The sequence below is a fragment of the Mustela putorius genome, unplaced genomic scaffold, assembly GCF_011764305.1.
Source record: "Mustela putorius furo isolate JIRA1106 unplaced genomic scaffold, ASM1176430v1.1 tig00003942_pilon_pilon_pilon, whole genome shotgun sequence".
NCBI classification, from domain to species: Eukaryota; Metazoa; Chordata; class Mammalia; order Carnivora; family Mustelidae; genus Mustela; species Mustela putorius.
In genome coordinates, this window is record NW_025422087.1 from 3,507,041 (window position 1) to 3,525,755 (window position 18,715).

General features: G+C 42.6%; 1 protein-coding gene across 2 annotated transcripts in view; it reads right to left on the minus strand.

The window, feature by feature from the left end:
• The window catches only part of FLT1 (fms related receptor tyrosine kinase 1), a 177,324-nt gene that overhangs the window by 60,920 nt on the left and 97,689 nt on the right, over positions 1–18,715 (minus strand). The window contains exons 13-14 of one of the 2 annotated variants that reach the window (XM_045069645.1): positions 15,267–15,575; positions 10,381–10,527 (exon numbers count right to left, since the gene is read on the minus strand). In XM_045069645.1, coding sequence (XP_044925580.1) covers positions 10,381–10,527; positions 15,267–15,575 — 456 coding nt within the window. Of the gene's footprint in view, positions 1–10,380; positions 10,528–11,135; positions 11,526–15,266; positions 15,576–18,715 lie in introns of those variants that run through there. The other variant, XM_045069646.1, reaches the window with a different exon arrangement.

Below are 18,715 nucleotides of genomic sequence, written 5' to 3' on the forward strand. Positions count from 1 at the left end.
CTCACTAAGAACTATGACCTTGTTTTGTCCATCATAGGAGTTACTACTATCTGATGGTAGGCAATATGTGTAGAGTTCTGTTCGTTAAATTTATCACCTGGGCTTTTCCCATTAGAGTGTAAATTCAAGGTCCTGTCTGGTTCAGAGCACCTCCTATATTCCTGGTACGGAGAGCTAGCTTTCAGTGAATAACTGTTGAATGAATGAATGACTGAATCCCATTTATTATTTGCCCCACATCTATGTGTGCCCCAACTTGCATATCTGCACATATCTAGGTAAAAAAAAATGATTAAATTGTTGACAAAATACAAATCAAACAGTTGGCCTATGTTAATTGTCCACAAGGAAATTTTTTTAGCTTCTGCTATTTCTGAACTGTGTGATCTTTTACAACGAAAATATATTCATGTACCATTTAATTTTAAAAAAGGGTAGTTTAAAAAACAAAATGATGGACCTCCAGACTATCAGCAAAGAGCCAATGAATAAAAGTTTAAAAGATATATACATCTCCGAATACTTAGACATTTGCAAAATTTCATTATATTTGGCCATACAATGATGAAATATTTTTGGAGGAAAGTTGTACTTCACAACAATTTATAATTAAAATTTTATATTATTTATATATTATATATTTATATTTAATATTTACAATTAAATAATTATAATTATTGATTTATAATATTTTATAATTTAAAATTTTATAATTTTGGATTAAGGCAAAACCAAAATCCATTCCATCAGAAGACTGGCCCCCTATAGAGAGAGAGAGAGAGAGTGTGTGTGTGTGTGTGTGTACACGTGTGTGTGTACACGTGTGTGTGTTGCGGTACACAATATATGTTTGGTTTGCTTTATTTTAGGACTGGGTTGAATGAGATAACTCCTTAAACTAAACAAGTAACCTAATTGCTTCAGGCTGCTTACTAGTCGGAGATAATGCAGAAGAGAAGCACTTGAGCATGGGGTGGGGAGGAATGGACTTTCTCAGTTTGACTTTATCAGCATCGATGCAGTCATGCAAGCCATGCCCAAGTCCACTGACCAGGTCATCCGTGAAGACATTTATTTGTGTGCGCGTTGTCCTTAATTGGATTGGGAGTCGCCGGCTGCATTAACGTCTATCACTTCAGGTCCTGGTTAAACTGTTTCAAGTTTGTACTTGGGGGGAAGAGGAGGCAATGCAAGTTCTGGACACATGGAGTAGAAAAGCCTCATTTAATTCTTCTGCTAAGAGATGGAGGCACAGTATTATCTAAAGCAGAGTGTAATTTTTCCTTCTTTGGCCAGGCGGTCTTTGGTGTAAGCAGAAAATTGGAGACTGGGGATGGAGACGTCTCCCATTTTAAGCGCCCAGACAGTGGCTGTTATTTTTGGGGTTAGTGACTTTGGACAAGGTGCAGCCCTGAGATCTGTGGGGGTGACCACTGGGAAGGAACCCCATCTCTCGTCCCCCACCATAGACATACATGCCTCTATTTCTCTTCGTTCTTCTTCATTTCCCATTTCTTTTTCTCTGCTATTGGTCCCTCAAGCCCTAGATGCTCAGCCGCCAAAGCAGGCTGCTGACCTTGGCCATACTCAAACTACAGTTCCGTGGGTTATGAGACGTTACAAAAGAATAAAAAGTTGAGCTTCATTCACAGTCAAAAGCTTTAATGGGTACGAGGTTTCTCTTTGAGGTGATGAAAAAGTTTGGAAACTAGAGAGTGCTGCTGGTTGATACTTAGTGTCACCCAGCTGTACATGTTGATGATTAAGTGGTAATATTTATGTTATGTGCATTTTTCCATAATAAAGACAAGGGGGCGAGAGGTGCTTTCGAAAATGATGTTCACATTCTCCATTTCTTTTCCCTCTCTTATGGTCTAATTTTTCATTTGAAAATCAAGAGGACTTTTTTTTTATTATTTTATTTATTTTTTTTTTTTAAAGATTTTTTCTTTATTTATCTGACAGAGATCACAAGTAGGCAGAGAGGCGGGCAGAGAGAGAGGAGGAAGCAGGCTCCCTGCAGAGCAGAGCGTCCGATGTGGGGCTCGATCCCAGGACCCTGGGATCATGACCTGAGCCGAAGGCAGAGGCTTAACCCACTGAGCCACCCAGGTGCCCCTCAAGAGGATTTTTTAAAAGGCACAAAACCAAACTTGAACCACCTGCCCTGCCATTTATATGCATGGGCTTATGCAAACTTAGTGTGTCTGATTCTCTCAGTGGGGTCTTGCTGTGGAGGCTTTTCTGGGCTGGTGGAAAGCACATCCAAGAAATTTTCTTTGGGCAAAGCATTAGGATAGGCTTAGCTACATCTTAAGAACATACAATACCTAAATAAGCTGGATGTTATCTCAGTGCAGAGATAGATTGGGGTGTCAGGACCGATTCTCCATAAATAACTTCTAGTGATTTTCATTACAAAATGGGACTCTACCCACGGGTCACTTCACTTTTCTGGGTGTGAACCAGAGAGCTCTATAGCTGTGCTTGTCAGTCTCACTGAACCTGCCTGACATGGACAAGTAATTGCAGAAGTCCGTAAAGTGACAGCCTCCATTTCTCCACCGTGTCGAGGCCATGGTCAAAGTCAGGGCTCCTCTTTCATCTGGGGTTGGGCTTGTAGCTCTGAATTCTGGCAGTGCCAACCAAGGAAATGTTTTCCCTGCTATTACTTCACTGCACTCTTTTCTTAACTCCGCTCCTTTCTCTTCACCTTCTAAATGGATGTTTATCCTTAGAAAGGTACAGAGTCTTGGTTCTGCAACGTGTTCAGAAGGTCCCCTATGCATATATTGTTGGGGGCACAACTAAGCCTTGAGAATTTGTTGGAAGCTTCTGGCCAGGGAGGGGAGATACTGGATAGCCACGTGAATCTTGGGGGTTCTTGGTCTGGGTACGTGGATCCCCCATCCCTTACTTAAAGACATGCTGGAGAGAAAGGAGCAGTGAGAGCAGCTGCTTAGCCAGTCTCATCAGGGGACTGATGGGGCTCCGTGGGGGGGACAGAGCGGCCAGCTTGCCCTCCCATGCACCAAGTATATCAGGAATCTTGGACACGTCTTCATTCATTATGCACCACAAGGGTGGATTTCATAAGAAAGAGAAGGCAATTACTCTTCAAGTTTTACAAAAGATAATTGACATTTCTGAAGTTTATTAGTACCAGGTAGCGATCAAGTGAAGCTGCCGATTCTAACAGCCTGAAGGGGACAGGGAGGCACTTGATTATCCTTAGGCATTAACATCCGTTTTCGTTCTCTCCTCTACCCTCCGTCAGGTCTTTCCTAGATCTCTGAAAGCTACTTTACCCTTCCGATGTCATTCTGCCACCCCCAGCCCCCAGTACAAGGACAGCTGGTCCCCTCAGTCTGAATATGCACTATAGGTACATGTATTTGGTGTCTGTGATCTAGTGGTGACAGGGAAGCTGTCCCCTTCGGGGCATTAGATAAATGGTCTTAGTGACCAAAATCCAATTTAGGAAGGAATATGAATAGGGGGTCAGAGCAATTCTCCCCTGCTCCAGCTTCAGGCTATTTAAGAAGGAATTTACTCCTTCTAAAGTCTTTGCTGTTCCCCTCAGCGTCGTCGTGCTCGGATCTTAAAATATTCTGAAAGACTTTGCATAGAAATTCAGTTTAAGCAAGTTTGCTGATGGGTTCTCAGTTTAGGCAATCTTTACTAGAAACCATCTCAGAGCGGCATTGTTTTCTGTCCTCTCAAATATTTTCAAAGGAAAGTTTGTTACTTTTTCCGGCATTTTAATGACTTTTTCAGAAACCCCGTTTACTCTGCACAATCACTTGGGAGGCGGTTTGGGCCTTTGTGGAAACAACATGCGGCTAGGTAGGCCTTGCAGATCTGCTCCGCACACCCCTCGTGTCCGTAAAGTGTCCCCACACTGCTGCCGACGGCCCCACCTGCTCCGATCTGTCGCAGTTTTGGACACTTTTAGGACCTCAGTGGGGAATCTGGGAAGTGTGGGAGGTCGAAAGGCAGCGTTCTGATCATTTCGGAGGAACTGCAGGTCCCTTGGGCAGGTGGCCGGAGAAGTAACGATGACACCCAGGAGGTCATACGTGCGGTCTCCAAGATGACTTTGCACCATGACTCCAAGACTGGAGTCTACAAACCCTTTACATTTCTAACCCAAAAGAAAGGGACGTTTCTTAGAGGAGCTTGCTTTGTACCCCTAAGAATCAAATCATACTCAAAGCAGCCACTGGCCAATAGAATCCATCTCCAACTTGCTACTGGGCCTTCCATATGACATTTTTTCCCCCACCTGGTCCTCGAAATTACACTCATTTTAGCTAATCAATTCTCGGTTCACCTGTCTCTTCGAAGTAAACACGCCTCAAACTACTTTTCTCTTCAACGCACTGCACCCTATCAGTCCCTCCTAAGAATTCCGAGTGGCTTCTTCCCTCAGTCTAATTTGGAAGTTCTCCTGCCTTTATTTCCTCTTTATTTCATTTGCATTCTGCGTATTTAGTGAACAAGGAATAGTTGTTGTATTGTATATGCCGCATGAAGGTAGGAAAATTGAAGCAGAGGGGATGTATTTTTTCAATTAGCTAATGTATTCAAAGATATTTTAAACCTGTAATGGAGACATATTTTCTACTTGTCCCATTTATTCACCTTTTTCCAGGTTTAGACTCGTTAACTCTGGTGCCCAACTATTCACTCGATGATTGTAAAGAAGTTAGGACACACGCGGTAGTGGCTTGAAGAGGTTATGTTCATTTGAACACCTACATAAACTAATTACTTTAGATATTTGATCATTCAGATTTTAGCTTTTTCATTCACTACTGTATTGGCAGAGGCTACATAGCACCAGACACAAAGTACTGCCTTATAAATGTTTGTTGAGTGACTAAGAGAGTGTTGGGCTGCTATGGAATAAATTCTGAACCTTTTAAAACTTAAAAGTAACTGGATTTGGGTTTAAAATAATTTTTAACTTCATACAGGGCATGTCTGCTTTTATTGTATTTTATTTATTTTAAGATTTTATTTCTGAGTAATCTCTATGCCCAAGGTGGGGCTTGAACCCTACAGACCCAAGATTAAGAGTCCCCTCTCCACCCACCCAGCCAGGTGTTCCATGGGCAAGCCTTCTTTAAAAAAGTGCTTTAAATATTTTTAATATGCTGTAAATTTTTAACATTTTAAAAAATAAACCATAACTTTGGGAAGCTTAAGCTTTAAGGGTTAGAAATGAGAAAATATCCATTGTTTTAAAAATATGCTTATTAGCACCCATGAGGTCATTTAAATGTGCTTAGGGGCACCTGGGTGGCTCAGTGGGTTAAGCCACAGACTCGATCTCAGCACAGGTCTTGATTTCCAGGTCCTGAGTTCAAGCCCCACATTGGGCTCCACGCTCAGCATGGAGCCCATTTAAAAAAAAAAAAAAAAAAGTGCTGCTTGTGTATTCCTGGGAGCAATGTGCACCAGCGGTCAGCCCCCATGCTCAGTGTGCAGAGTTTGGTATCCCAGCCTCTGGTCCCGGCCTCGGACAGCTTGGCACAGGCTCCGTGACGTAGTCTGCTAGTTCTCCTGCATCTACACTTCCTCATTCTTTCCTTTGTAAAACAGGCATCATAATTTATCAGACCTCTTAGGATTGTTATGTGACATGCCATGTTAAGTGAAATGCCTGGAACAGGACCAGGTGCCTAGTTCAGCGCTTGTTGAATTAAACTTGCTCTGCGAAACTCCATCGAAGCCCAGTACCTACCCTGATGATAGTCGTGAAAAGTAAATGAGATATTTGTAAATCTCACACAGTGCCTTGGTTCCTAGGGAGGGCTCAATACATTTTTATTATTTTTAATAAAGAAGACCTATTAAGATACTATCTCTATCTTCAAAGGTGTTCCAAACAAGCCCACATAAAGCAAGGGAATAAGTGACACAGTCTATGGCATGAATGGTAAATAAATCAGATATTAAGGGAAGGGAAGGGTCTCTATGGACTGGGTTGTGAAAGAAGGATTTCTAGTGGAGGCAGCCTCTAGGGTCCGCTGGCTGAGAAGCAAAGATTCTTTTGTTTGCAGGGGGCGGGGGGTGGGGAGTGTCACAGGAGGAAATGGCAACATGTGGGACAGCGCAGCTACATGGAGGCCCCCAAAGCCGGCAGGTGCTCGAGGGGGCCAGGAGGGCCCCCATCAGGCACGGGGGCCGCATGGCTTACAGAGGGTGCCCTGCTGGGGACTGCCTTGTGTCCCCCATGCACATGCTTTCCTGGGCCTGTGCGCGTAGCCTCCCTTTGGTTCCTGCGGATGCCCTTTGGCCCAAGAAAGCACTACTCAGCAGCTTTCATAAGGTTTTCTTGAAACTGCATTTCTTCTCTAGAATGGCTGTGCCCCACTGAAGAGCTTCCTGAAAGGAAATCAGGAGGGAGGAGAAAAGCTCTCCCATAGTCTTTCGGGAGGCATTTTATAACCACTTGTCCGGAGCATGAGCTCTCACGTGTGCCCTGCTTCCTCTCTCCTATTTTCTTTGGAATAGGCTAAGTTGTCATTTAACAAACCCCATCCCAGCCCAGACCCGAGGCCACTGAAATCCTCTCAGGGTATCAGTTTATTTGAGTTGCCACGCGTTACAGCTCTCTCAAGGCCGTGCAGTGTCTTCTCTGGATTTTTAAATTTTAAATAATTAGCTTAATTACTTTTAAACCATTATTTATTTATATATAATTCTATATTTTATATTCATAAATGAAATATATCTATAATGATATACTTCATTAAATATATTTAATTCTATATTTGGTATTGTAAAGATATCGCATTAAATATATATTTAATTATTAATTATTTAAACTTTATTTAAAATGTATTCTCAATATGGCTTTCCAAAGGCTTAATTTAAAATGGACTAGTTTTCAGTCTTTTCTAGGCTGCGATCTTGGTGTTTTCCCGGTTCAGCTTTGGGAAAACCAGTGAGTCAAGGACTGTCACTCTGGTTACCTGTAATCTTTGCCCGTAGGTTTGTAAAAAAAAAGAAATAAAGAATTGGTAAAAGATGAATTGGCAAAAGAATTTTGAAGATGTCCACATGCATAGTCAGCAGGTCATAGTCATAGAGCCTACTGCATTGGCTGCTGAATTTGATGCCTCAAATTGGAAATCTTATATATGAAACTTTATAAATACTACATGCATGTAAGAGATTATCTCCAGAGAATTAAAAAGTTCTTTTCCAAAAGGCTATAGCAGTTTTAAGGAGTGAATAAAAGGAGAGAAAATGGACGACTTAGTACAGTTGAACTTCATAAATGCCAACAGTAGCATCATATGATTTTCATAAAAGATTTTATGCAAGTATGTATGTAAGACGTGTTTTAGAGAGTCTTCTCTTGGCCTTCTGAAGATCAGAGAAAGCTAGAAGGAAGAGATCTTTATTGGATTTAGAAGTGTTTGACTTTGAGCTGAATTAATTAACTTATCTGATACCTTCCAACAAATTCGGACAACTCAATGGCCAGTTTCTATGTAAATGAGGTGGGTCAGAAGATAGCATTTACTCAGCCGTAACTAGGGGTAAGTTTAGTGATATTAACTCATTTAAACCTTACCACGTGGTTGTGTGGTCAGTATTCTCCCAATTGTATATGTAAGGAAACTGAGGCTCAGAGAGGAGGGATAAGTGAGTTGCCCAAATTCCCTGAACCATGAGGGCAATGGTAGGACTCAATCCTTCCCTCACACCTCATAATCTTTTTCCATTTGTAGTAACTGCTTTAGCATTCCGTCTTGCCTTGTCTACCCTCTAGTCCCAGAATGGCCATGAGCTTTAGAAACTGGTTCAACCCTGATTCTTTTTTTTTTTTTTTTAAATTAAAACTTTTATTTATTTATTTAACAGACAGAGATCACAAGTAGGCAGAGAGGCAGGCAGAGAGAGAGAAGAGGAAGCAGGCTCCCTGGCAGGCAGAGAGCCTGATGTGGGGCTTGATCCCAGGACCTGGGACCATGACCTGAGCTGAAGGCAGAGGCCCTAACCCACTGAGCCACCCAGACGCCCCTCAACCCTAATTCTTTAACCCACATCCAAAGTATGAAAACTGAACACAAGCCAAATTTACTTCTTTCAAAGAACCCAACATCTTACATTAATATCTCATAAAATGTATTTTATGTTCAAATTATTTGTGGGAATACTTTAAAGCAATTTACCTGATTTCTTTAATATAGGGCTTCTTGGCATCTTTAACATACTAATGTGAACTCTGAACCTCTAAAGGAAGGATGCTACAGGTACTGTTACACAAACCGTTCTATTTATTTATCCTTGTCTTCATCTTTTGGTTTTGGTAGAATACGTCAAGATAGAATGCCTCAGGAATAATACCTCAAGCATTCATTTTCTATGAAACTGCCCATCTTAATAGTGTGTCATCTTGGGCAAATCACTTAGCCTCATTGGGCCTAAACTTTCTATCCTACAAATGGGACCAAAGATATCCCAAAGATCCCTTCAGCTTTAAAAATTCTACCATACAGCTTCCCCAACCATCCCTAAGTGTAGGCATTCATGCTCCCAGGTGAACTTGCTCAGACTAGAGTAAGATTTTCTGAAAAACTCTCATTCATTCATTCATGAAACATTGATTGATTGCCAAGCACTATGCCAGGTTCTGAGGATAAAAAGAGAAATTAGATACAAATAAGACAAAAAAGATAAAAGATCTAGAGTCTGCCCTCAGGATGAGGCATGATAAGATGATAAACATGTAGGGATACAGTACGGAAAGAGAGCAGTAGAAGTACGCATCGATAATACACAGGTGAACTGATGATTGTAAAATAACTCAGTAAGACAGAACAGGAACATTTATAAATGATAAAGACCACTAGAGGTTCTTCCCCTTCCTTGCTGGGGCTGAATAAGGCTTTCTAGAAGAAGAACACCCAGTCTGGGTGTTAAAGGGCAGGTAGGCATTAGATGAAGGGAAGGTACTCCAGGCAGAGGGGACACGGGAACAAAAGCAGCAGAGAGGTTGAAGAAGCATGTGTGCCGCGATCCACAAGGGTTTGGCAAGTGCTAGAATATAAGGTTCAAAGCAGGGGAGGGGAAGCATGGAGCTGGAGAAGGAGGGAAGGCCGGTTATCGAGGTCCTTGTCTGTGAGAGAGCTTGAACTTGGTCTTGGGATAGAGAACCAGGGGAAGACTTGAAACAGGAACGTGAGGTGCTCACAGCTGCCAAGATCTTATCCAGCTGTGCGGAGAAGATTCCGAGAGGAAAAAAGAGGTAGAGAGGTAGAGAGTCCAGAGACGTTCCGGAGACCGATCGTGAGCTCCTGAACCCACAGAGGGACAGCAAGGTAGTAGAGGAAAGGCAGGGCTTGAGAAGTATTTCGTATTCAGTAGACACGACCTGCTCAGCCTGGTGACAGATGACAGAAGGACGAAGGGGAGGTCAGCAGCGTCTGGTTTGGGTGATGGAGTGAATGACGTCAGTACGACAGAAGGCGCTGCTCGGTGGAGAAAAGGGACCTGACGTGGTTAGTCTGGCATCAGCTTAGTGTGAGGCGTTTCTAAGACGTCTTAAAATCAGAGCTCGTCTACCACCAGCCCTTCCTGTGCCTCACCCTCCAGTGGGGATTTCGTTTTGCGTAGAGAATTCACATGCAAGGACCATGCCATAGTGGTCGTCACTTGATTTAGGTTGTTGGGATATTGCAAATAAGTGGTACTCTTTAGTTTTTCATGTACATGGGACTATTCAGCAAGATTATAAAGAAGTCCATTCTAATCTTCATGACAAGATCATGAAGCAGGCAACAGACAGCGTTGATCCTTACTGATTTAAGTCTAGTTGTTCTTAGATGTATTTTTTTCTTGAAAGAAAATTAACACGCGACCGTTAGTTTCACTGGTTGTTTTGTTTCGTTTTGTTTTGTGTTTAAGCCGGTATTCTCTCATTTAAAATATTCTTCTTTTTACCAAATCATGAAAATTGATAATAAGTGCATTTAAAAGATTCTAAAACAGCTCTGGTCTTCCTGACTATACCAGCTGTGCAAAGTTCTGCCGCACCTCAAACCAAGGAGCGCACTCCTCACTTTGCCTGTTGTCAAGTTGAACAGACACATTGTCTCAGGGGCTATTAGCATCTCTTTACCAAGGCACCCTTTAAAGCACATTCCGCAAGGATCTCCCCCCACCCCCCCCCCCCCCCCCCCCCCCCCCCCCCCCCCCCCCCCCCCCGCAAGGGGCAGAAGAACAGGCTCAAGTTGCTCTCAGCATGAACCAGTGCTCTACTGCCCAGAGGTTCTAGAGGTCTGAGAGGCAGGGAGAGGAAGGGAGAGGGAGGGAGAGGATGATGAGACAGAGGAAGTGAAGGAAAACAAGCTCTCTTACCCGGTTCTTGCTGGATTTTGTGGTTGTTTTTAAACCAGGTTATCTGAGGCTCTGGGACGCCGGTAGCGTGACAGTCTAGGGTAGTGGAGCTGCTGATGGCCACCGTGTGGTCACTGAGGTTTCGCAGAAGGTGTGGCGCTTCCTGATCTGGTGAATAAAGAAAGGGGATGGTTAATCCTCGTCACCTGTGTTCCCTTCTTAGCCCTGCACGGAAACGCTTCACAGATACAAACAGCAAAACTCCACCGTATGGTTTCATTCCTATTTTGCCCCCTCAATGTTTCTTCTCTGTGTAATCTGCGTCATCTCTAGAAAGTTCTAATGTACTGACGTTTGTTAGAACACACGGTAAAATCGAGAACAAAATGCTATAGGATTCGGTAGCACGGGTTTCGCCTGGCCAACGAGTTCTCTTCCTTTCTGTGAGAGCAGCTGTTCTGAGACCTAAGGATGTTGCATCCTCTATGAGCACCGAAACAGGACAACCACGATTTTTGGATGGAGGCTTAGAGTGAATTTTTACATAAAGATATCCTATTAGAGCGATGAGCTTCATGTAATTTTGCAGGTATTTTTCTTGATGTGTTTGTGAGGCCGTGTCTGTGTGACTCTCTCCGTAGTCACCTGAGGTATGAGGCAGGAGACCAAACAGGAGAATTTCTTGAACTTTGCAAGCTTTATTGATTATTTCCTTCTTCCATTCCCTTCCCCAGTGCGAGCAACCAAAGGATTCATTCAAGAGGCAGAGGCATAGGTTTGTAGTTTTTGCACTATATAATAGTACAAATATTGTATTTTATATTATTTTCTCTTAAAACATACAAATATGATACAATACAATTTATTTTAATAAAATGCCAACCAATATAGTACAACAAAATGAATTTCATACATTAGGATGCAATACATTACAACATGAAAATCCCACATCGGAACAGCAGTACCCCCAAAGGCCCCAGTTGAGTACAGTGTCTCTATTTAACGAAGTAGTCAGTCCTGCTGATGTGGATACATTCTAGCTGGGCGAGTGCTGGATTGGCAGCTGGAGCTTCCAAGGGAAAAGAATAAAGACAACTCCTAACGTCTCTCCCGCGTCACCTAACACCCTCCCGTGTCATCGTCTTCACCCCCTCCTGTTGCGCATCCTGGAACAGAAATCAAAAGGCGTTTGGCATGACTTACACATTCTGTGCCCCTGGCTTCAATAACACAGTCTGAGCGGTCTCCGACCACTGCGGATTTCCTCATCTTAGTGTACTAACACTGTGAAAGCCGCTTAGGAGCGATTACAAGTCTAGGAGAGGTGACAAAGGGCAGTGGCTTGACCCTGTGTCCCCGCAGGGTTGCTGCCCGACGCTCCAAACCTTTCTCTTTTTATTCCTGCGGGGAAACTCTCAGGATTTGCATTCATTCGAGCAATTCCGAAATCTCAGGTTAAAAAGTATAGTATCCTATACCTTTCAAGGGGAAACAGCTTTCTCATTAAATTTTGATTTCCAGAGCGCATCCCTAGCTCTTTCCTCGTTTTATACAAAAGGAAATCGGAAGGCTAAAAAGAGCGTTGAAAGGAGGGCCCTGATTTAGAAACTCTCAGAGCGTGGAATGAGTGATCACGACGGCTCTTTTGCCTTCTGTCCGTGTATCTTTCTGGTCTGTCCTGCATCGCATCCCATGACCAAGCAGAACCATTTCAACATTTCTGTTTGCTGTCTGTGCTAAGTCTGTCAAATGGTGTTTCCTAATTATAAATGCAGCCAGGTATCAAAATCTTGAATCCTGATAACTTTTCACAAGCTTGATTGTTACAATCTTGACATTTTTACACAGTAAAGACTCCAAAAGAATCAGTGCAACAGGACGAGATAATGAAGAACAGTGTCATATTCCCAATGTAATGTCTATTACAGTGGTGAGCCAAATTCGACATATCTCGTTTAAAACTCAGACACAGTTCATGGAGTTATATTTTAAGAGCTTTCCCTACCACTGTGACTGTTTCCCATGCACTAAATATGATAAAATGATCAATCATTGCCCACGGGCCTTATTATAAAAAGGAAGCCTGAATATAGGGCCTACAACACTGAAAATTATTTTCATAGCTATAAACTACAGCATCATCAACAAAGACAGCATTTGACCTCCCTGACAGGTGTACTAGCAAACACTTATATGAAGGAGAATGGTTTATTTTAACAGAAATATACTGAGAACTCCCAAAGGCCCTATCTGTCTTAGACAAACTTCAGACAAGAGAAGCAGCAAAAAGACTGCAGAATAAACATAGGACTCTCAATTAAATACAAAGTTCATATAAACATGTCTGAAACACACAGTATTATATTTTTCCTTGTACCCATTTCTGGAAGAAAAAAAAAAAAGCTCTCCTACGCGAACTCTCTCATTTTTGACTGGTTTCTCAATGACCGATCAACCAAGAAATCATTGTATCAATTCCCCTTTATACTTTATAACCTGTTTTGACATTTTAGGTAAGAAAAGGACATTGAACCCTTATTATTAATATTAACCCCAAGTTATTTGATGGGAAAAGGTAGCTACTTTCCCAAACTTAACAAAGTGGAGCTGATCCCTTCAAATGGAGAAAATAAAAATTAACAGAATATTTCTGCGGGTTATCAATAGCCAAAGATAGCTCCCTACCGGGTTCTTCTTTCAGCTTTTAGTGTTATGGCCCCAAGGATCTGCCAGGTCTCCTAAATACAGAGTTTCTCTTCTTCACTTGGACTGGGAGCTGAGGAACCAGCCTCATGCCCTCTACTCCAATTCTGTAATTCTCTATATTAGGCTCTTCTTCCTCTCTTTTTTTCCCCACGATCCTCTCCTTCCTCCAAACTCCCCAGGAATGACCCAAACAAAACAGAACCCACCCAAAAGATTTTTCTTTTTTGAAACTCTCTGGAGAGATGAATTACACAGCAAACAATTACTCTGTGGAATTCTTAAAATCATCTCTTGGAAGTCCTTAAAATCCTCCCCTGGGAATACTAACACCCTTCCCCTCCCTGCAAAATTGCAGGCGCGGTTTTAAGGGGGAAGGCAGCGATAGCTTCTGCGTGTCTGCGTCACCGTCTTTGCAGAAGCAACCCCTCAACCATCCCATTTGCTATTTTGGCTTTAGTGAAAATGGAGTCCCCACGATCTGTAGCACCAAGGCATTGTTTCCTGAAGGAACACGCTGGCTTAGAATGAACAAAGACGCCAGGCAAAAGAGCCATAGGTAACTTTTCCAGATACAATTGATTATTCTTTCCTCTGGGCTGACAACTTCCAGGTTACTAATTGTTTTCAGAGCATTGGGGGCGCCATAAAACTGGCATTCCGGGGAAACGCTATTGTTTACTCTTTCACACTTGACAAAAGCAATTCCCACGTGAAAGACAAGTTTAGCCGTGGGACAGCGGCTGGGGACAGCGGCTGTTACCTAGAGGAGGAAACAGTCTGGTGAGTTCCCAAGCCTGAGAAGTTGTCATATTGTCACCTTCTATCGGGCTGCCCGGCCACGGTGTTCTCAGCCGTGGCTATTTCGGTCACTGTGGCTTGTTTTCCAATAGTTCACTCAAGGTACATATAATGATCAATCATAAATGAAAACAACAGAACAATGCATAGTAAATTGGTGAAAAAGTCACTTTCCCCTCAAACACAAGCTCGGGAGAGGAGATTTCCATCTCTCCTGATTGGAAAATGAGGTGGGTTTTTCAAAGGTTCTGAATTCTGCTTCTGTGGTTTTGCCATTTCTTAATTCCCATAAAAATCCCATTAAGAAAGTGGATTTCTTTTTAAAATGGCCAAATCCTAGATTCACATTTAGAAGAATGCATTCAACCACGGGTCACAAGAGCCTTGATTTCCTTGATGACCTGATTGTGGTATGTATGTCTTTGAATGCCATCAATTAAATAGGAGAGGGTTTTTTAAAAGAACAACCAGGGGACATATCTAAGTAAGATAAAGGCATGATGTCCATTTTTGGGGATGCGGTCAGTAGCTAGATAGTCCACTCAGAGGCGGTGAGGGGGGAGCCTGCCTTGGCTAGTCGGCTGGCTACCCAGAGTGCACAGAGCCAGGATGTGACCTTGACCCAGGTGGGCATTCTGAATTCATACTGTGCTAAAGCTTTAATTACCACTGGATTACACCGACATCTTGCACTCCTGGGGCCCATTTTAGAAGCTCCAGTCTAAGATTAATGCGCTTAATGTAAAAAAAACAACAAAAAAAAAGCATTTTCAAATAAATAAGCATTATCACTTGCTTCCAGGTGCTATTTACAAATTGAGAGCGGATGAAATAGTACAAAATAAAACCAGGCAGAGGTCCGGTAAGAGTCTCAAATTCAACTGTACTTGTTCTGAGCTGGCAAATTAACTTATTCATGTCCATCTTTGGCAGAAACCAGCATTGGTTTAAATTATTCAGTTTGCGTAGCTTCGAAACTTAAAAACACAGAGAGGTTGGCATCAAAGTGGGAGGAAAGGATCAGTCCCAAGTTGTTGTCTATCAGGCAGGAGAAGACAGCAAAGAGCAGAACAACAGAGAATGCACTGCAGGGATCCTCCAAATCCAAAGGCGCACCAAGTCGGCCCCAGAGAGCAGAGCCCTCAGCCCAGAGGTGGGGAGCCCAGAGCTGGGACCTCGGGAGCTCATTATCACTCCTATCATCTCCAAATTCATTTTGGGAGGAGCATCTCCTCTGAGCCGGAAAGTTAGCAACAGTGACAATAAATCAAGATGATATGAGACAACTGTTACTTTTTAATGAGTCCTTTAATGTTTTACATTATTTTGTGTGGTACAATCATTCCTTGTGCTTTTAAATTTGGAGATCCGAGAGAAAACAGCCTTTTTGTTGCAGTGCTCACCTCTAATTGTAACTTCTTTCTTCTGAAGAATTTCTTCCCCTGTGTATATGTTCCTGGCTCTGCAGGCATAGGTGCCTGAATCTTCCAGGGAAACGTTCTTGATGGTGACATTGAGCGTGATGGAGTTCTCTTTCGTGATGGCCATTTTCTGCTTGCTGATGCTGTGGTGCATTGTTCGGTTTTTAACTGTCCGCAGCAAGATCCAAGTAATGTCTCTATATAAGAACTTGTTAACTGTGCAAGACAGTTTCAGGTCCTCTCCTTCTGTAGGCATTTTTTCCAAGTTAACATGAAATCCGTTTGGCACGTCTATAAAATAAGAACAGAGAACTTCAGTTCATAGAAAAATCAGTGTCTCCTCTGGAGATTGTCACAGATCTTAAGAACCGCTCTGACACACATTCTCTCAGTATCGGCATTAAAAGGGTGAATACTTCTCTTTTCATGTTGGGGGAACCGATCAAACCCAGGTAGGAACCAACGAAGTCCATTCTGCCAGAAGCAAGGCAGCAGGTACTAAGCAGGCTGGTTATTAGGAGGGCACATTTTTCCCTGGTTGCCCTCAGTGCCTTTTCAGAGCACAATTTGTTTTACATCTTGGGGTGACAGCAACATTCCCCATTCCTGTAATACATCTAGAACTTCTACTGGTGGGTGAGCGGGTGAAATAGGCAAGTCCTAAGAGAGCGATCTGTACTAAAAACCAAGGGTGGTGTTATGGTCAGACTTATCCAAAATACGCTGTGACCAGGAGAGAAGGGGAAGTCCCAAGCACACGGCAGGAGACTTCAGTCCTGTCAGTCCCTACCACTTTAATCCTAAATTTCTCCAGTGAAAACAAACAAACAAACAAACAAACAAACAAACAAAAAACCTGATGTCCCTAGTTTCCAACCACTGGACAGACAGTATCCCTGCCTGCTACTGTGCCATCACCTTGCCTGCTCTTGGTGGGCATAGTGGGTAGAAACGAGCCACAGTACTTGCTTAGGTCCCCCTCACGGAGATCATTCTACTCAGATGTCAAAGAACAATAGGCAGCCAACGAATCTGAAAGAGTTGCCTGATTTCAGAAGTGGAGGTGATGGGGGAGGGAGGGAACAATTTTTTTAAAAAATCACTTTTCCTCTCAAAAACAGTAAAGGTTTTCAGAAAGTGAATATACCATTAAAAGCCATTTGTAGGGACCCCCGGGTGGTTCTGTCGGTTAAGCATCTGCCTTCGGCTCAGGTCATGATCTCAGGGTCCTGGAATCGAGTCCCACATTGGGCTCCCTGCTCAGCGGGGAGCCTACTTCTCCCTCTGCCTCCCACTCTCTCTACTTGTGCTCTTTCTCTCTCTGACAAATAAACAAAGTCTTAAAAAAAAAAAAAAAAAAAAAAAGCCATTTGTCTCTTGTCAATCCCCAGCTAACCTTCATCACCATCTCCAGCAACACCTCATGAGCTCTTCTCCTCAGCTTTCTTACTCTGGACTTGTCACTTAGCTTTTGTACTCAGAGTTCCCTAGTCTCATTTTGGACCATTTCCCCAGAGGATTAAAAAAAAAAAAAAAAAAAATTGGTTGCTGGCCCTGAACTGACCTGCTCCCAAAACCCTCCCATTGCTTGTTACTTAGTGGCGTATCTGTATTTGAGCAAAGAATTTGGGCCAACATTTTACAAAGTACTTTGAAGATGAAAAGCGCTATGTTCTGCTATTATTATTATTATCCGTTGCACACAAAGCTATAAAGAAACCTTTAAACCTTAAGGGGACAATAGTCCAAAATTAGATATCATATCAACTCTTTCCTAAATCCGACTTTGCTTGTTTTTCTGATTTTTCTGGGCTTTGGCTTTATTATAAAGTGTCACGTCTGAAGAAATGCCAAAGTATTCATTTGAAACCTGGGAGCAGGGGGTAGCAGCGGCTTATGAAGCTGTGAGTGGCTGGAGAGAGAGGGGACCAGCAGAGGTTTTCCTGCTTTTAAAATGAATATCTAAGAATGTGCCAGAAGATGCAGAAGCCGCTGATAGTCATTTTTAACATAACAATAAGGTGTCAGAAATAGCCCCTCTAATTCAGCATCTTTTTATATTTGGGACCTTTTCCAAGCCTGCAGAGTAAAACCTCAGCCGTCAACTTTTACACAGATACCCGAAGAATTGTGCACTGACTGCGGTCAAATCATTTCTTCAAAGACCATCCACAAGCTTTCCATTTGTTTTGAGGTCCCGTCCTGGTAATTAGAACCCAAGCGAGCCCAAGTAACACCATTGAGATCATGTAGAGTTTCTATTTACTTTAGTGATTTGAAACTTCCTGTGGAAATAGCTCACAGGTTTCCTGATGGAAGATTTTGTTTATCTTTGCCAAGCACCACCAGGAATCTCAAAATAAAATGCATTTAGTGACACTGGGAAACCAGGGAGATAAGGCAGTGCTGTTCCTGTTTCACCGTCGGTAATTGCTAACACACCCATGGTCATGTGGAGGGCTAGCGAACAGCACACACACACACACGCACACGCACACGCACACGCACACACACACGCACACACACACAGGAAAAGAAAAGAACCAACTGGATTTTGAGGTCTGCTTCTCATATGGGGGACACTGTCAGTGAAGTTGACTTGGTTCGTGTTCCTGGACGGCCTCTTAGAGATGCTTGTCCATTTCTCAGGATAATCCCTTTGGCCTTCTCTTTGGAGCCATAGAAGATGATAAATAAAATGTCCTAACACTAGTTAATGAATCCAGAGGGAGTTTTCCTTCTAATTCATGTGGATTTTTTTTTTTTTTTTTTTTTAAACAGCCTGAGTACAAAAACAGACCCAAAGAATTGCCTTCTAACAAAGTGAAAGTAAGAAATCTTCCCACACTTAAGTGTCTGGGCAGATTTAACACAATCCTCACTGGCGCCTACCAACTCTCATCCTCTTAACGCGTAGACATTCACAGCATCTTCTGGGGTATCGTGGAGAAGAATCCTCTTTGCTTAGAAGAGACATTCAACTTAGGGTTGGGGGGAGGAGTAATCTACTTACACAGGTGCATATACTGTGGGGGCATATTGGCTTGGTTAGACCAAACCATGTGAATTAAGTTCATGAAACAGACAAGCATAGAAATCAACAGGCTGAGAGGGGGCTCATTTGTCAGGTGGTAATAAAGAAGGCTTTCCTTCTACGGAAGAACAGAAATAACATTCTCTAAAGAGGTGAGTATTACTAGAAAGTTTTGCTTGTTTTAAGTAGATACTGTTTACAAGGGAATACCAAAGTTGAGAATAGAAGCAGTGGAGAATTCTTAAGGCCACCGCTAACTCCGTTACATCAGTTTGGAAGGCAACCTATGTGAGCTGTTGTTGTATTTTAAGGAAGGGGCAACATGCATGACATGAAGATCAATAAGGATCCAAATCTAGATCTTTTGATTTAGAACAGTTGAATCTTAGATCTCTCA